The following is a 19,604-nucleotide window of genomic DNA, read 5'->3' as shown; positions in this document are numbered from 1 at the left end:
AGGAGGCAGGACCTGGATGTGGAGGGAAGCTTTCCCTCCAGGGACACCTGGAGTTATCTCCCCATCTCCATGTGACAGAACTCTCCTTTCCTGATCTGTGAAGGAAAGTCACGACTCCTCAGTGAGGGTCAATAAGGGGAAAGGCCGTAGGGGACGTGGCAGGTGAGGCAGATGTGGGCAGGAGACTGTAGCTCTAGAGAGGGGCAAAGGACTCTGATCAGATGTCCAAGGGAAATAGGTTACATCACTTGCTGGTGACCAGAGTTCCACATCTAGTGCTGCCCAGGTGACCAAAATTTACCAGTGTCCACAAGTGGCCATCAGAGTACATTCACTGAAACTTCCCAGAAGTTGTTCAAAACTGGACGCCATGCAAATGTCCACAGTGCCTATGTGGTTTTTAATATCGACACATCTCTGGACACTTTTGGGAGGTGTGTCAGTGTGCAATGTGGACACCATGGTCCGAAGCTCCCCATCTCTCCTTGTCCTGTGCTGGAAACTCCCTTAGTGGGTATCAGACCTGGGGGTTATTCCAGCATCAGTACCCTGCTGGGCCATGGAGGACCACCACTGACTGTCCTTGCCAGGTCCTTCCTGGTCACCAGTGGTTACTGTCCCACTCTGGTCTAAAGGGGGAGCAAATGAGTTGTTTCTTTTGTGTCTTCCAGGTTTTATGTAACCTCAGGACATTCGGGTCCAACTACTCAGCACCACTGTAGGGAGCCCCTCCAAACGCATGATGCACACTGGGACCTGAAAGATCACTCTAGTCTTTCGTGGTAGTGCCATGACTCGTGACTTGGGCTCTTCCCTCGCTTGGATAACAAGGTGTGGCCCTAAGAGTATGCAGCACCCAGAGGAATTGAGCTACACTCACCTGTTCCTTTGTAATCCAACCCCTTTGCCCTTTTTGGGGTAGGATGTTCCATGGAACATCCCTTTGTGTGTTCCCTCTATAAGAATAAAAATTCTGGTAGCTCTCTCTCTTTCCAAGGACCCTTAAGGACTCAAAGCCATCTCTGGATTATTGAAAAGGTAATTCTGTGTGGTTGTGTGCTTTCTTTGTTGTTTTCTTGAGTAATTGGAATAGTCAGATTTTGTGAACCCAGCATTAGGTCGCCATCAAGGACAGTTGGCAATTCACCACAGTGTGTCCACACAAGGAACTGCTCGCTGTCAGGAATCCTGAGTGACCACACGGCTACCACTGAGGGGCAGGATTCAGGCCACTCACACTGTGTCACCAGAACAGGAAGAGAGAGCACAAACAAGAGCCTGGCTGCAGATCCCTTTGCCTGGAACCCCAAAGAGGCAAAGCAGATAGAGTATTTTAGAAGTGCCTTCAGTGTTGCCGGGCAGGGTGAGGGCCGAGGTTGGCCTGCCCAGGAGGACGGAGCAGTTGGCCATGCGGATGGAGGGTTACGTGGCAAACACATTCATCAGAACTCTGAACTGAGTTCTCATGGGGATGAGCCTCACAGAGCTGATGTCACTTGTTCAGGAACAGGAAGGATGCAGAATGATCCTCCAATGGGGGGACCAAGCGCTTGTGGAGAGCGCTGAGCAAGCCAGGCAAAACCACCCAGGGTGAACCCCAGGCGCGCTGTGTGGAGTTTCAGGGGCAGCGGCCAGGATGAAGAGCTGAAGGATCTCCAGGTGCTGAAGCATGTGCTGAATTGCTGACATGTGGCAGGAGAGGGGGTCTGGGAAAGCCAAGGCCCTGTCTGAGGCGCCCTGGTGTCCTCCAGGTGCTCTGCTGCCTTAAGGTGGACTGCAGATCTGAGGCAGGAGGCCTCGGGGGGAGGCCCATGAGCCTGGGACCTTGTGCACAGGCACAGTGGATTCCAAGGAGCCTCCTAGGAAGGTGCCGTGGGCAGGGTGCTGTGGGCCCTGGGGAGGACAGCACTGCTGCCCTGACAGGCCAAGGTGCAGCTGCCTGCTCCTTCTGGACACCTGCCATGCACACACTTGCAGCCCAGGAGCTGGCTCCGTGAGTGGCTCCCCAGGGTCCCCAGACAAACGGAGCCCAGGCTTCCCCGAAGGCAGTCAGCAGACACCAGTGCAGGACAGAGTTGGAGAACGTGAAGGTTCCTTTGTGGGAGCAGAGCCTCGGTGGGAACCACAGGGCCGAGCTGGGCCCCAGCCCCTCCAGAGCACCCCTGAGCACTGTGGGCAGCATGGTGAGTGAAGCCTCAGCCCTCCACCCTCAGAGCTCCCAGCAGGAAGTGCAGCCTCCCAAATGGACTCCGCCTAGAAGTGTGTTAGTGCCCACAGAGCCCTCCAGGTGCTGTGACGGCACTGTCCCCAGGCCTGGTCTCCTTGGTGTGGTGCTGACAAGCAGCACTGTTCTGACCTCAGGATGTGGAGGAGCACTGGGGTTAAGTTCCTGCAGAACAGTCAGATGCCACCTGTCCAGGCAGAGAGCTGGTCCATACCTGTTCTTCTGCCTGAGCCCAGACTGGCTGCCTCACTCCCCCGCCTGCCAGCCACTGTGCTCCTGGTAGGAAAGGCAGAGTGCTGGGCGAGTGGAAGACCAGGTACACAGCCACACGCTGTGGGGCCCTCTGCTCCCCCATGGACTCCTGAGCCTGTGAGGGAGACGCTGTGAGGGGCAGAGTCAGGTGCTGTGCCACAGCCCAGGCTGGGGGCAGAGAGACCTTCCACCTGCACCTGGGTGAGCGTCAGACCCCTTCATGTCAGGCTGGCCATGCCCTGTGTGGCCAGAGCACTGGAGGTGCCTGTCTTTTGTTAGGAGGCAGGGAGAAGGAGTGGGTGAGGGCATGTGGGGAGTGCTGGAGCTGAGGTGACCCTCAGAAGCAAGCCCAGTGTGCACGGAGACCTCAAGCTGCCCCTGGGTGCTGCAGGGGCATCCACCTCACCAAACGGAGGACACAGGCAGCCTTGTTCCTGGTGGAGTCAGGTCCTGTGGGCATCAGAGCAGCTTGCCCAGACCCTGGTGCCACCTGCTTCCTGAGGGCAGTGGAAGGCTGCTGGACACCCCTCTCAAGAGCACTGTGCCATTCCTATTCCTCCAAGTCCTCAGGGGCAGAGGGCATCTCCACACTTGTTGCAGGGGACAGAGGAGGCAAGACATCAAATAGGAACAAGAATCAGGTTATTTAGCTGTAGCCAGGTTCAGAGGGCAAAGCTTTCACTGCAATCTATCCATCCCCCTGAAAGCTGGATTCAGGCTGTTTCAGAACCCATCATGTAGGGGAGGGGCTCACAGTCCACAGATGTTCACATTGAAAGCAGCTTTTCCTTTCACTGTTCTGCGCAAGTTAACCCTTCAAGGGCAGGGCCTACGAAGGGTGAGCTTCTTCTCCCCTTTCTTCCCTCCCCCTGCCAGCTGTTACTGTGGAGCCCCTTTGGTAACCTCTTCTCTTACCTTTGGAATGTAAACATCTTGTGAAGCTCCAGCCCAAGGCCAAGGGACTAGTTAAAAGAACCTGTTTTCCTTAGCGTGCTCTGTGTTTGTAAGCACACTTCTACAAACTATTTATATATGTAGTTATTTATTTTAGATAGTTCACAAATGTTTGTGGAAATCCAGTAGAGGGGCATTCAGCACCTGGAGTGCTGATCTCTTCCAGGCCAAGTAAGAGAGAGCAACAGGAAATGAGAAGTTCAACTACAGTGAACTCCTTTGTAGAGATTCTTGTGCTGAAAGTCCTAAGATCAATTATGGTGAAGATTTCTGGAGAAGCTTAATTAAAGTTCTCTGTGGAGGAGGGGTGCCACTACACACTAAAGTCTGTCCCTTTCCAAATGCGGGCTTGGGGACGAGGCTGCAGTCCCTGACCATCAGCCAGGACCCACACAAAGGGCCTTGGGTGTGGATGCCGCCCCCTCTGCCTGGCTGTGGGTGTAGGTGTGGGGTCCTCTCTGGCTGTTTGTCCGTGTCCTGGAGGAGAGGATGAGACACTGGCCTCCTGAGCCAGCAGGGAAATGTTCTTAGTCTGGCCAGAGCACAGGGGTCAGACTGACTGTTGATTTCTTAGCTTTTAGAAGGGCCGTTCTGTTCTTCTCCATCATATCTGCACGTGTCCCACGGGGAGTATGTGGGTTTTGGCAGGTTGGTAAACCCAGGCTGGAAGCCTCCTGGTGGCCAGTGTAGCTGGAGGTGACCATCACCCACCTGTGCGCCTGTTCAGTTCACATCCTTCCCTCTGTGTTGTGACCTCTAGCACAATCCCCAGAACTGTAGCCCCACTTCTCTCCCCTGCAGGGCATGGCCAGTGTGCCCCAGGACCCGCATGTTGGCTTGGTCACATGGCAAGATGCTCCAGGCGAAGTCGTACTTTTCCTGTGTGGCTACTTTGGGAACAGCCCTGCATCCAGTCCTGGGCTTACCCGCCTACATTCCTGGTGACAACGACTTTCTCATCCACTCTTAGCTGGACATCTGCAGGACCAGTCCTCCTCTGCCCCTGAGGGAGGCAGCCTGAGTGTGGCCTGGGGCAGCTCAGTCCGGCCACAGTCTCCTGACATTGCTTAGTTTTTGCTCCCCAGGGCTTGGACTTCCAGGAAGAGGCCTTCTGTGGCCTGTGTCCCTGTGACATGCCATGTCACTCATGGGCAGAGTGACACCCGGGGTCGTCTCATGCTGTCCCTTTCTCAAGCCTGCACCCGACCTGGGTTCTTCGCTGCTGGTGCGTGGTATCAGGAAGGCGTGGATGCCCGTGGCCTGTCCTGCGCTGTCTCCTAGTTTCCTCAGTGCACACAGGCATGTTGCATGTTTGTGAGTGGTTGTCACTCGCGTGGCTCACACTCCATGTCACCTGTTGGGACGGGCGTTCCCCTGCACTGGTGGAGGTTCAAGGTTCCTCCATGTCAAATCCTGTCAAGTCACACCTCACGGAGCCATTTAGGACTTGACTCCTTCTTCTGTGTCCAGTGACACCTGCTCCCCTGGTCAGTCTGTCCCCATTTTGGGGATTGGTAGGTACCTCTGGGCAGGGACAGACGTGGCTCCTACTTCCCTGGAGAAACCTTCCTTAGACTCGGGCCTCCCAACTCCCTACAGGCTCTCTCAGGCTGACCTGCCGGCTGCTGTTGAGAGCAGAGGTCGTGAGTGAGGCTCTTTCTCATGTTGGGCAAACTCAGGTGGGGGAGAGGCCCACTTCTGTGGACCTTGTGGTGTTTTTGACAGATGCTCCTATGCATGTGGCCTGGCTGAGGGGCTGGATGTGTCCCTTCCCTCTGCCCTCAGGCCTCACCCATGATGGCTGCTCACAGCCTTGCCGAAGGGGCCTCCCACGTCCTGTGTCTGAGCAGCACAGGGCTCACAGCAGGACGTGGATGTCACCGGTGTTCCTGTGGGAGTCCTGGCCTGTCTGTGGTGTGCCCACGTTGAGCCACAGCGTAGCTGCCAAGCCTCCTTCTTGTCACGCTGTTCGTGTCGTTTCCTAGCTGGGCAGCTGTGAGGAATCAGCCCTGAGCCACCTGGATGGAGACTTTGGGGACCTGCTTCCTCCCTCTTCTTTGGTGCCTGCCTGGGAATAGCATTCTGCATCAAGGTGTACATCTCGAGTCCTCAGAACCTTTCCCGTCCCCAGAGAGACCCTGGCAGCTTCTCTCCCCTCCACAGCGTGAGTCTCGATGGCTCAGAGTTTTCACCAACTTAACTTCTGAGCTTTTAGTGGTTATCTCACTTTGCTTTCACTTTGCATCTCTCTGATGTCTGGTGCTGTTCAAAACTTAAGACTTGGTGTTGCCAGTCCTGGTGTCTTGTTTTTGGTTGGTCTGAGTGTTCTTTCTCAGGTTCCTACTGAGGTGTTCAGCTCTTCATTGCTCAGTTATGCCTCTGATATTTAGTTTATGTGAACGTGACTTGCCTGATACAGATTTTGTGATCATTTTCTCCTACCTGTTATCACAGTGCTTGTAGTGAGCAGCTTGGTTTGGATCAACTTTGATTTGTTAATGAGAATAATAAAACTCCTTTTTGATTCTCCTGAATTACTTTGTGGAACAAAACGTGCTTCAGGTTCTTGCATGTTGTTTTCAACGGCAAATTGTCTTCTTTTTCAAGGTTGACTAGATTTCCTGTGTGTGTGTGTGTGTGTGTGTGTGTGTGTGTATGTGTTTCATGACCCCTTTTGCCACCTGTACACATTATTTTGAGAAATGTCTACACAGAGTGTTGACCAGTTTTTGATTGGGTTGTTGGTTGATGTGCTGCTGAGTTATTTGAGCTCTTCTTGTTATTATCTTCTCTCCTATAGGCGGTCTCCTCACTGTGGGTGGTTCCTTGGCTTGGCAGAGGTTTTGATCCGAGATAGCTTTGTCTAATTTTTCTGTTGTTGCTGGTGTTTTGGAGTCCATCCCAAATCCTGCTTTTCCATTTCGCCTTCCTTTGTGGGTTTGTTGTTTTGAGTGTTGCACTGAGGTCTTTAACTAGTGAGTGTGTGTTTGAGTAAGGGGGAAAGGAGGGCCTCACTCCTCTCTTCTGCACAGGGGCACTTGCCAGCACTGCCAAAAAGCCTGCTCCTACCCCACTGTGTGTTCATGACATCTTTGTTCAAAATCAAGTCACCACACGTGTTTCATGGACTATGTCTGAATGTCTGTGTGTCCTCAAAGTTCACAGGGTGAAACCCGACTTCCACTCTGGTATCTCTAAGAGGGAAGGCCCCTAGGAGGCAATTTAGTCATGAGGGAAGATCCCTCATGAGTGAGATTAGGGGCTATTAAAAGGCCTGAAGGTGGAAGGGCGGATCTTCCCTCTCTTTCCCTCCACCATGTAATGATGCCCTAGGAAAGAAAGCCTTCTCCAGATGCCAGCTCCTCTGTCTTGGGCTTCCCCTCTCCCAAAATGGTGAGAAACAAATTTCTTTCATTTTAAATGATCTGCTTTGTGGCATTCTGATATAGTACAAATATAGACCAAACCAACAATTGGAACCAGAAAAGTGGGTGCTGTCAGGACAAATACCACCCAGGATGCAAGCTGCTTTTGGAATCAGGTAAGTGGTAGAGGCTGGGAGAACTGGGCAGCTCGACCAAGCCTAGGTCTACTTGAATTCCATCTGGGATGACCCCAAATCCTGAGGGCTGTGACCTCAGGAGTGGAATAATCCAGTAATCCAAACAGCTGGTGGACCACTGGAAGGTGGGACCGTGGTGGAGGAAGTGTGTCCCTGGGCCCATGTCCTAGAAGAGGGTATCTTCTCCGCATCTGACCCCTCTCTGCTTTCCAGCTGATGCAGGCTGAGAAGCTCTTTTTACCATGGAAATATTCAAAAAGAAAGAAATGACTCAAAGGTAGAATTTATAATGAAAAGGGAAAGAGAATGTAAACAGTTGGAAAGTCTCCAGGCTGGTCATGTAAAACAATGAATCAGGAAGCAAAACCACGGTTATGACCAGGCAGAGCTTTAGTAAAGAGATTAGTGAGGCTAGAACAAAGCCAGATGTCATCAGGACAGTGGTGGACTGACCTCAGGACATTTCAAAATCCTCAAGGCTGTGGCTTCCAGAACGCCAGGGCACGAATGGAGGGCACAATGCAGGAGAGGCCCAGGGTGACTATGGGACTTTGGGGCTTGCTGCCTAGGGCCACCCCAGCCCCAGCTCATGCAAGCCCAGGCTCAGCTCTGGCCACTGCTCTGGCAAGTATAAAGCACAGGCCTGAGAGTGTCTATGAGGTGCTCATTCTGCAGGTGCACAGAAAGGGCAAGCTGTGGAGGCATGTCTGTCTCCATCTAGATCTCCACAGAACCCACAGACAGCCCCCATTAGCGTAGTGCCTCTGGGGGCCATGGGGTCAAGCTGCAGAGAACTTCACATTCTCCAGCATGCAGTACCTGCCAGGGATAGCCACAAATGTGTGTGAGAACTGAAGCCTGAGAGGCTGCACTCAGCAGGGCCAGGGGAGCAGGACTGTCTTGGGGTTTGGTGTCCCAACCTCCACCCACGTGATCCAGGGGGATGTGGAGTCAGGCATAATTGTTCTCAAGTTTGAAGATTTAGCCCTTTCTGCTTGGGGTTTGGTCTACTTGGGGCCCGCTATGCCCCTCTTCTTGCCTGTTTATCCCTTTGAATGGAGATGCCTGTCCCCACTTGGCCCATCACTGTGTTCAGAAGTCCATGACTTGTTTGATCTCACAGGCTCACAACTGAAGGTAAACTTGCCTCAGAATGAATTGTGCCTGAGGTGCATGCACATGCTGTCTAGGTAAGACCTTGGACTTGGAGTTTAATGTGGATGCTAGAAGGAGAGAAGAGTTTGGGAGCTATCACGATGGAATGGATGTATTTTGCATGTGAGAGGCATATGAATTTGTGGGGGTTGGGGGCATAATGCTATGTTTTGAAAGTCTGTGTGTCTTGCACAATTCATCAGTTAAATCCTAACCCTAATGTGGTAACATTAAAGGTGGTGCCTTTAAGAGGTAATTTGGTCATGGGAATCAGCCCTCCCAGGTAGGGATGGTCCTTCGAAGGCTTCTAGTTGAAGCTGAGGGTGTCTCACTTCTCTTGTCCACTGCCTCATGCCAAGTGACAGTGCAGCAGAAAAGGCCCTCAGCCCATTCTTGTGCCACCTTCCAGAGCTCCCCTGCTACCAAGCTTCGAGAAATTAACTTCTGCTCATTACAAATTCCCACTGTGTATGTTGTATTTTAGAGTCACAAAGCAGACCATGATGGGTGAGGTATCTTAGTTTTTGCAAGTACCCATGTTGCTTTGATGTCTTTATTTTTGTAGTAAATTTTGCTATCTGGTTGTGTGATGCCTCTGGGTTTGCTCTTTCCTTACAGTTGCTTGAATTGCACAGGGATATTTATAGTTCCTTTGAATTTTAGGATTGTTTTGTTATTTTTGTGCAAAATTTAGATAAGTATTTGATAGGGATTTTTTGGACCTGTTGATCACTTTGGGTAGTATCCACAGAATATTTGGATGATAAGAATTATTCAAACCCATGCACTTGGGATATATTTTCATGTGTTTGTGTCTTCAATTTCTTTCACTGATGTTTTATGTGTTTTGGTGTACATGTCTTTCATGTCATTGGTAAATATTTTTTTTGGCTATTGTAAGTGGAATTGTTTTCTTGATCCCTTTTTCAGATAGTTTGTTGTTATTGTATAAAACAATAAACAAGAGGTTTTGTAGTTGTTTCTGTATACTGCAATGATACCAAATTCTTTTATGCTTCTAGGAGATATTTGGTTAGACCTCCAGTATTTATCACAGAAAAGACCACATTGTGTCTGCAAAGAAGGTCTCTTCCTCCATGTAGATATCCTTTATTTCTTCTGTTAACCTAATTACTCTGGCTAGACTTTCACTACTATTTTAACAAGAGGTGGCAAGAATGAACATTCTTGTCTTTTGTTCTTGGTCTTATAAGAAACGATTTCAACTTTTATATGCTTTTGGCTCTGGGTTTGCTGAATGTGGTTTCTATTGCCCTGAGATACATTCCTTGACCACCTCATTTATTGAAGGTTTATTTCTTAAAATGATATTGAATTTTGCCAAATGATTTTTTCTGTATCTATGGGATGATTACACACTTTCTCCTTTGTTCTGTTAGTTCTAGCTCACTTATTTATTGACTTGCATAAATTGAATGATACTTGCAACTCACTTGATGATGGTGGATGATCCTTTTAATGTGTATTGAATTTGGTTTGCTTGTATTCTTGGAGGATTTTGCATTTAGGCTCATCATAGATTTAGTTTATAATTTATTTTCTCTCTTTCTTTCTTTCTTCTTTCTTTCTCTCTTTCTCTTTCTTTTATTCTTTCTTTCTTCCTGGCTTTGATATGAGTGTGATGCTGGCCTCACAAAGAATTTGAAATTGTTCCCTTGTCTTCTCTTCATTTTATGTGAAGACTTTAGAAGGGTATGTGGATTATTTTTGTATAGAATTTAACTGTGAATCATCAGGTCTCAGGCTTTCCTTCTAAAGAGTTTTCCTGGCGATTCTATCAACTTTCCTGGTTTTATTCTATTCAGATTTCTACTTTTACATAACCAGCCTTGGTAGATGGTAAAGGTCCATCCACTGTTTAGTTGTCCAATTTTTGGTGATTAATTATCCTACTGTAGTCTCTTATGAACTGTGTATATCTGTGGCATTACCTATAATGTCATGTCTTTTATTTCTGATTTTATTTTAGAGTTCTCTAATATTTACTTAGTGTACCTAAAGTTTTTTCAATTTTAGGAATTCAGTAAGCAACTCTGAAATTAATTATAATTTCCCCAGTCTTTACATTATTGTTTTCTGCTTTGGTCTTTATTTTTCCCTTCTTTCCTCTATCTCTGGGCTTAGTTTGATTCTTGTTCTCTAATTCATTGTAGTTTGATGGTAAATTGTTTGAGAACTTTACTTTTTCAGTGTGTGTGTTTATGCCATAAGTGTGTGTCTTAAAACTGCTTAGAACAGAGGTCATCATATCATGGTGAAGAGTTCAATTCATCCAGGGGTTGTTACAGTTGTAAATACAGATGCATCCAACTTTGGGGCAACTAACTGTAGAAAACAAATACCAATAGATAGGAAGAAAGAGACAGACATTAATACATTGTTTGTAGGGTACATCCAGACCTCACATTCATGGATAGCAGGTCCTCTGTACAGAAAATCAAGATGGAAACATTTGGCTTGAAATGCCCTTTACCTAAAAGACATCACAGATGTATCACATGCAAGAGCAGCAGAATACATGCTTTACTCACACACAGAACATGCTACAGGACAGATCATAAGTTCGGCCTCAGAACAAGTCATAGAATTTTTAGGAAGCTTGAAATCATATCAGGTCCCCTTTCTACTGATATGTGGGGAGGGTTTAAAATGGAAGCAAAGTGGTTTCAGGAGGTGTTGGGTAGAGACTGAGGGGCAGATGGGTTCCCATGAAGGAAGCAAGATACTCCTTCTTCTATAGCAGCACCTGTCAGATGATCACTCCTGAAAACCAGATCTGCAGCAAGTGTCCTCACTGTGGTCTCTTCTCAGGGTCCACAGGACACAGAAGTGGGGCCAGGGTCTGTGGCATCCCATGGTGAGCCCCAATCAGACGCCGGTGATGGAGTTCGAGCTGCAGGGGTTTTCAGAGCACCCTGGGCTGCGACTGCTCCTGCTGGGCTGCTTCCTGTCCCTCTACACCGTGGCACTCACAGGTAATGCTGTTATCATCACTTTGGTCAGCATCAGTGCTGGCCTGCGCAGCCCCATGTACTTCTTCCTGTGCAACCTGGCCACCATGGACATTATCTGCACCTCCTCTGTGCTGCCCAAGGCGCTGGCCGGCCTAGCATCTGAGGCAAACATCATCTCCTTCCAGGGTTGCATGGCCCAGCTCTTCTTCCTCATCTGGTCAGCATCCTCTGAGCTGCTTCTGCTCACAGTCATGGCCTACGACCGCTATGTGGCCATCTGCTTTCCTCTGCACTATAGTTCCAGGATGAACCCGTGCCGGTGTGGTGCCCTGGCCGTGGGAGTGTGGGGCATCTGTGCCCTTAATGCTTCTGTCCACACCGGTTTGATGGCGCGGCTGTCTTTCTGTGGCCCTAAGGTCATCACGCACTTCTTCTGTGAGATCCCCCCGCTCCTGCTGCTCTCCTGCAGCCCCACGCGTGTGAACAGCATCATGACTCTGCTGGCGGATGCCTTCTACGGGTGCCTCAACTTCTTGCTCACCCTGCTGTCCTATGCGTGCATCCTCCGCAGCATCGTGCGCATGCGCTCCACAGAGGGCAAGCGGAAGGCCTTCTCCACCTGCTCCTCCCACCTCCTTGTGGTCTCCCTGTACTACGCGTCGGTCTTCTGTGCCTACCTCAGCCCTGCCTCCAGCTACAGCGCAGAGAGAAGCAAAGTGTCTGCAGTGCTCTACTCGGCCCTGAGCCCCACGCTGAACCCCCTCATCTACACCCTGAGGAACAAGGAGGTCCAGCACGCCCTGCGGAGACTCATCCTGCCATCCTGGGCGCTTCCCGTGCCTGGCTTCCTGAGAGCAGGCGTGTAGACCTGAGACCTAGCTGTCTCTGGGTTAGCAGTAGACCGAGGAGCCAGAGCTGGACACTCTGCGTTGGCTCTGCCACATTGTGTCTCTGACTGGCCCCTGAGAACCTGTGTGCCTGCCGCAAGTGTCCATCCACAAACCCTTCCAGGGCCTGGCAGTTGCTCCCCTTCATTCTGGGAGTCAGGCCGGGGTCCCAGGATGGGTGGCAGGAGCCTGGCTTTCCTTGATCCGGCTCTGGCTGAGCCGCCACGTGGCCTTCCACTCACCCAAGCCCCAGCGGAGAGGGCACATGTAGGTACAGTGGCTGGTAAGGATCTGTCTGCCAGCGTCCCCTCCCTCCCCAGTTCCTGCTCAGACACTGTCCCTCAAAGCCCTCTTGCATGCCACCCCCTCGGGCTTCTTTCATCTCATAAGCGACATTGGCCCCTCACTACCTCCTGATGCTCTGGCTACCTTGGCCCCTGGGAACACTGCTCCTCCTACCTCGACCGCACTGGCCTGTGCCTGTCTCCAGCTGGAACTCCCACACTCTGGGGCACACCTGTGACCCGATTTCAGTGCCCACGGTGTTGCCCCTGCCTGGTATTGGGGCCTCAGGTGGACAGTTGACTGGGCTGTGCCCGTGCCGGTGGAGGAGGTGATGTGAAGTCACATTGGGAGTGTGTGTGGGGGGCATCCTAGCACTTTCAGTTCTGCCTATCCCAAAGGCGCTGCTTCTGTTTCCAGGCCTCTGGATCCCGCCCTCTCCCTTGCCATTCTGCCTGCCCAGCTCTGACCTTTGTCATCCCCTCTGTCCCTGCCTAGCCTCTTTCTGCCTGCCGTCCCCTGTACCCTCATCTCACCTGCCCTGCCCTTTAACATCATCTGGCTTGCTCTGGTCTCTCCAACGCCCTGTTGCCTGCTCTTCTCTCCTAAGGTCCTTGGTCTGCCTAGCTCTCTACCTCCTAATCCTCTCATCTGCCGTCTAATCCTGCTGCCTTGCTCTATCCTCAGCCATCCCTCCTGCCCCGCCCTCTAACTTGACATCTACCCACCCTGGCCTCGCCTGGTGCTCTTGCCTGCTCTGCCCTCTGTTGTCATCTTCGTCATTGGGCCTTGTTGTCTACCTCTCGCCCCCCCCTCTGCTGTCTAATTCTGCTCCTTGCCCTACCTCAGTCATCTGGCATGCCCCACACTCTACCCTGTCCTCCCTCCCCAGGCCAGTGCTGGTCTCCTACTCATCCTGCTCTCCTGTCTTGCTCTCTTTGAGTCACCTGTCCTCCACAGCTCCCCTGCATTGTCCTCCCTCCCCCTGCCCAGCACTCTCCTGCAGTCACCACCTGGTGTTTCAGCCAGAGGCCAGTTTTGTGTGTTTGGGAGCTCATGTAACTAAGATCATACAGACTGTGTTCTCTTATTTATTGTGTAGTATCTTTCAGATTCACGTGTATGTAAGTGGTTTGTTCTTTGCTTTTTTGTTAGCATTGTATTCTAGGAATGCAGCATATTTCCTTATTGATTTGGGTGTTGATTGATATAGTCCCTAAGTCTTTGCTGTGAAGAATAAAGCTTCTCTGTATAATTATAATTAAGACTCTTTTTTTGGTACTAGGGATGGAACTCTGGGCCATCGAGTCACATCCTCAGCCCCCCTCCCTTTTTTTTTTTTTTAATTTAGAGACAGGGTCTCACAGAGTTGCTTCACGCCTCACTTTTGTTGAGGCTGGCTTCGAACTTGTGATCCTCCTGCCTCAGCCTCCCAAGCTGTTGAGATTACAGTGTGCATCACTGCTCAAGATCTCCTGTGTTTCTGTATCTCTTTGGTGTGACTGTGGGTGACATTTCTGGGTCTTTGCCATGTTTTTACATAGTTATTAGAAACTTCTCTTCCAAAGCAATTGTACCATTTCATACTGCCAGATATTTCTAGTTGTTTCATAGCAACACCTATGTTTAGTGATAGATTTAAAAAATGAAGTTGTCATTATTCCATCCCTTGCCCCTATGGTAGGGACTTTCTCAGAACAAATGAAAGATAACATGGCACTATCAGTATCAATGTGCACATCTTACATAGTTGCAACTCTATTCTGTAGAAATAGAATGTCCAGTCAGCATGTGTATTACCTTAGATGGGAGACAAAGAGCTGGCAAGTAAAAGGAACTCCCAAGAGGTGCAGAAGGCAAGGGTGCTCAGCCTGTGGATGCACATCTGCTGGGCCAGTGGTGGCTCTGGTAAACGTCGCTTCCTGGTGAAGGTCCCAGTGCTCTGTCTCTCTGTGGGAGAACCCCACAGTTCTTGGGGACTCATCCAGGATACAGAGGTGGTGATTATACCACCTTTGTCATTTTGGTGTGAGTCCTGGGAACCTGAGAGTAGTGACCTTGCCTGGTGCCAGTGGATTGATTGAGCCATAGGATACAAGGCATGCCAGGGCAAACCATAGGAGCATAAAGGAGCCTGGTGGGGTCCAAGAACCAGTGCAGGGAACACTGCCTCTTGAACAGGTAGAAACCTGATTTGAGAGGTAGACCTGTCTCTAAGAGGTAGCAGGGAAGCCTGGTCACCTCCTAGAGTTGTCTGAGTCGTCTGGATGGCATGAGCAGAATCCTCATGTTTGAAGGGGAGTGAATGGAACTGCCACTTTTAACCCTGTGTATTCTGACTGAGAAGTGCCAGAAGGACTCTGCCAACAGCCCTCTTCAATAGATGCTGAGATGCCCAGCTAAAATGTAAGCTACTTGTGCAGGTGCCCAAATTAGTTCGAGGGCAGAGAAGAAAAGCATCACTTTTAAATCAAAGCTGCTGTGGGACATAAATGGTTGTTCTATCTGTTCTTGTGCTCTGGGATTCTGCTAAGTTCCTCTCTAGTGCTAAAAATAAAAACAAAAACCAAAAATAGAAGAGACAGATGGAGGGGGTCTGGGGAGTTTAGGTAGATCAAGTCCTGCACCTTTTAAGGTCATGAGAGAAGTCTTCATACTGTTTTGGGAAAATACAGGCATCTTCCAAAGCTTCAGGGGTCAGTTCTGTAATTTTCTGCAAATGCCTGATAACAGAGCCTGACCAACCTGGGAATAATAGGGAATGCCCTACTTCCTTTGGGTTTTACTCTGCTCTTCAAGTGGGCAGGTGGGCATAAGGGGCGAAAAAGGAAGGAAGAAAAGGAAGAAAAAAAAGTTGTTTTTTTTTTTCTTAAAAACCTTTTCTAAAGACTTTACAGGATCCTATGTTCTTTCAGTATCTGGACTGACTGTAAACTGATCCAGAAGTACACTCTGCTCTCATAAAGATGTTCAACACACTCCTCTACAAAAGTCACTATGGCTGTGCTATTCTTTCATTCTGTGTCTTTTTGAGCTCAAGGTTTTAGCATGAATTCACCTTTGCTTTTGCATCAATTAGTCTTGTTTTGTCTAACTGAAGTTTATGCCCTCTGTTTTTCTTTCTGCTGCTTGTATTCAGAGACTGATTGTTCAAGGGTTAACTCTTAAATACAAGGGGTGGGGGATGAGAGGGATTTTCTCCTTTGAAAAGTCCTACTCAGGGCAAATAAACAGTGGTGATGGTAGACATCAATCTGCACTCATAAAGGGGAAGTGGCCAGATTAACCTTTGACTTCAGCATCCACCAAGACTGGCGAGGCTCTGTTTCTAATGTTCCCAAATTCACAGGCTCTATTTTAATTTCTAAAGGGCTAAATCTGATAGTCTATATAATAAACATCATAGTGAGAAACTGATGTGACTTCATTTTTGAAAAACCAGCCTCTACCTCAGAGCAGGGCCTGTCCAAAGCAGGGGGAGGGCGACCCTTGTCCTTGGAAAACCCACAGAGCATTCCTAGACACACAGCTACCCTGCTGAGTCATTTGTCCATAAGTAACAGGAAAGGCCTGCAGAGCCAGAAATCCCTAACTGCAGTGACCAGATGTCCTGGACTCAGGAAGTTCCTGGAAAGACCAAAGAGTGCTTGAGGTCTGATTTCTGACCATAGCGACAACCAGTCAGAGTGAGACAGGGAAGATACCTGAAATACCAGGCGGCCCTCCCAGTAGTTTCAGTGATTGATAACATGATTAGGCAACCCTGCATATACACTCTTGCAAACCCTGATTGGCCTAAACCAACCAGTTCAAACTATCCACCAGTTGAACTAACCAATCACCCTTATCCAACTTATTCCTGCCAATGAATGAGCTAATCGATGTTAAGAGTTGTTGTTTGATTTTCCCGTGGTATGAAATGATTTGCTGTGTGATGTTGTGAGGCATAAGTATCAGCCCCCAAAAATAAAAATCCTCAATGAACTAAGGACCAGGACTCACTCCTCGGGACCGCTGTGTCAGAAATGGTTGTGAGTCCAGGCTTGAGCTTGCAATAAAGACTCTTGTGTGACTGCATCAGATTCGGCTCCTGGAGGTTTACTGGGGTCCCACGAATCTGGCATTACAATAGCTCTTTTTTTTTCCTACCTATGGAAGCCATACTTGGCAAAAAGTTGTAAAAATCTTTGTTTTCTGTTAATTTTATGTACATGTGTATGCATTGTATTGTTTTTGTGTCTACATATGTATTTGTATACCATTTACATGGACCCCAAATTGGCATATAAATAATTGAGTCCTCATAAATTAAATATTTTTATTAAAAAATAAATGGACCCAAATAGCTTTTATTTCACATGGCTTAAACATTTAAGAAAAAAGTTCAATTTAAATTGGTTAAACATAGAAGAGTAAAGATGTCTTTAAAATTACTAACCCACGCATTTTCTTTGGTGGCCAAGTTATCAAAAGCTTGGTTTTTGCCCCCATGCATTGATGAGGACACAATTTTAAAAAGGGAAGAAGAAAGGTTGGTTGCATTGGCAGGGAAATGTCCAGAAGTTTCCAGTCTCAGAGGCTGCGGTTCTGCATTCAGGGAGAACAGAAATTATTTTTCAAGGAGCTATTTCAGGGCTTCCTGCAGGTGTTCTCCATGGAGGAACCGAGATTCCCTTGTTAATTTGAGGATAGCCATTTCCTTGAGCATGTGCTCCCCTGGGATGAGAAGAGGGTGGTCCCAAGCCCCTCACCCCTAGTTGGGGACTGAAGGGGGAAAAAGAAAGGAAAATAATGTGTTCATTTAAAAATAAGCCTCAAATTGTTAATGTCTCTAAAATATTTAAAATGTAATATCCAGGATTTTTCTTCACCAGGGAAATGATGGCATATACTGTTAACTAGATTTGTCTGATATGTTGGTTTTCATGGGTAACTTAAGTTAGAGATGGTTAAATTTTAACATAATGAAATTAATCTCCATAAGTGTGTTATGGAGATTGTTAGAGGAGACATTGATTATTTTGAAAAATTAAATTACTAAAACATCAACCAAGTATAAATTTAAGCACTCTTGGCTTCTTGAATTCCATAAAGTAACATATATTTATGTATTAAATGTGTTTTTATAAATTGATAAGTGGGGAAAAAAGAGTTTAAGATTCTTGTTTCTGGGTTTTCACTAAAATAAGGTTATTAGAGTTAAAAATTCTAACAGATGTAATTTTATATACAAAGAATACAAAAAGTTTCAATTAAAGTACTATTGAAGCAGACCAGGGACCCCCACCTAGAAGTCCTTTACCATAATCATGCAGAAACCCCCACCATATTTGTAACATGTGAGTTTCTCTTATTGTCAGAAAGATTTCTCTTATTGTCAGAAAATTTTTTAAAACTAGTAAACATTTATTATTGTTCTTGACTGTATAGATTCATCGGTCTTCATCTTGGCTGTTTGCTCATGGTACTTATTCCTCTATGGTAGGGTGGGTGGCATTGCTAACCCTCACTGGACTCTCACATGTTCCAGGCTAGCCTCAGCCTGTTCTTATGACAGAGGCAGGAGCCTAAGAGAGAGGGAAAATGTGCAAGATCATCTGAGGCTCAGAGCTAGCATTCTTTGGTGAAAAAAATCATAAGGTCATCCCAGATTCAAGGGGCAGGAAATAGACTTCTTCATGGAGAGGGCTGCAAAGTCACAATGCAAAGGGGTTGGATACAGAGGAAGACAGAGAATTAGAGCATTTTGCAATTAATTTACCACACTCCTGGGCAAGTCACTGAGTGAGGGGATGTAATAGAATGAGCAGCCCACTCAGGTCCCATGATCAGTCCTGGGATCCCCTAGAGGGCAGGACACTATGATTGTCAGTGCTAGTGATGTATTTGTAATGCATGGTGGAATTTTGCCAAAAGAAAAGTTGGTCTTGTTATTAAAAAAAAAAAGTAGAAAGCTTTCAGGGCCACAAACCAACAAGTGTCTACTACAAAGGAAATAACAAATCAACATGTTTTAAGGTAATTTCATGAGAAAGAGAGGGTGTCAATAGTATATCAGCAAAAATTGCTGCAGAGGGTATTGTGGTTTGTAGCTTCCTTGTTCTTGTAAATACTGGATTTGCAGAAAAAGACTTGCAAAATCTCTGTTTGGCCTAACAATATGGGACAAAGAGTAAACTGTTACCATCCACTGCCACTGAGTATGAACCTAAAAGAATTTCCAGACTCAGAGTCCAGAGATTTTTATGCATGAGCCCCTTCTAGATTACTGCAGCTAAATAAACCTGCTTCCTGAAAATTCCTTGGGTGTCCAGCCTCTTCTGTCCTACATCATTGTAAAAAGCACAAAGTATTTCATCTTATTAAAATGGAGTAATTTGTCTAAATTCAGAAAGGATTGTTTCAGAGTGTAAATTTAAATGGTCAGCAACTAGGAAAGAGATATAAGTTATAGATATGGAAATATATTTTAGTATGGAAAATTAGAAAAAGAAAATATGTTTTTGGGTGAGAAAGTTTTCACAAGGCTGCCAGCACCTCGCCAAGGTAATTCCTCCTGCCCAAGAGGGAATAAGCCATCTAAGAAAATTAAAGTCTGAAATAATTAGTGAAGAAATAAAAGACAAAGTCAGAAAAAGGTTCAGCCCACACAGAAGCTGGAGCTGAACAGTGTAAAAATGGCTCCAGTGTTTATTTAAGGGGGTACATCAAAAACACTGATGGTTTTCAGGAGTGGAGTCTTCCTGGTGTCTTGCAGTCAACAGGTTGATTGGCATCTTGGCAGGTTACACCCATCTCTGAGAGGCTGTGTGGCTATAGCAGGTCACCCCATCTCAGGTGCCATGTAGGACCTGGCAGAGCTGAATAGGACTCACTGGACAATCTTACCTAGTGGAATTGCCACAGGAAGTTCCCAAATACCAGATTTTCCTATTCAATGGGCTTCCATGGATGGAAATCAACAGAAAGTATTTTGCATGGTAAAGTGAATAGGTTATAGTGTCTAAGTAAATTGCACAAAGTTTGTGGAGGCTAAATCTCAAAAAGTTTGTGAGTGATTAAGTTGGCTACAATTAGCACCATCTGTTGAAATTAGTTTTTCCTAAGGTCAACTATTAATGTACTGACATAAGCCAGAATTTAATTCTCTATGTGTTGAAATAACAAGGGTTTCTTAAAACATGAATCTGCTCTTAACTATCAGGATAATTTCTTGTGTCTGTTAGGTTTTACTATTTAGGGGAACTGTCCTTAAAGGAATTATGGTTTGTACAACTCTGGTTAAACAAACAACTCTTATTTCTAGTTATACT

The 19,604-nt window shown here is 47.4% G+C and overlaps 1 protein-coding gene across 1 annotated transcript; it reads left to right on the top strand.

Annotated features, from left to right (window-relative positions):
- The first annotated feature begins 1,765 nt into the window (after positions 1-1,765).
- Positions 1,766-13,552, top strand: LOC101968009 (olfactory receptor 13A1). Its single transcript, XM_078023646.1, has 2 exons — positions 1,766-2,183; positions 10,980-13,552. The coding sequence occupies exon 2, from the start codon at positions 11,023-11,025 to the stop codon at positions 11,986-11,988; it is 966 nt and encodes a 321-aa protein (XP_077879772.1). The 5' UTR covers positions 1,766-2,183; positions 10,980-11,022; the 3' UTR covers positions 11,989-13,552.
- The last annotated feature ends 6,052 nt before the right edge of the window (positions 13,553-19,604 follow it).

The sequence above is a fragment of the Ictidomys tridecemlineatus genome, chromosome 1 (assembly GCF_052094955.1).
Source record: "Ictidomys tridecemlineatus isolate mIctTri1 chromosome 1, mIctTri1.hap1, whole genome shotgun sequence".
Lineage (NCBI taxonomy): Eukaryota > Metazoa > Chordata > Mammalia > Rodentia > Sciuridae > Ictidomys > Ictidomys tridecemlineatus.
Note: the sequence above shows the minus strand (reverse complement) of the source record. Positions and strands in the feature narration are given on the sequence as shown.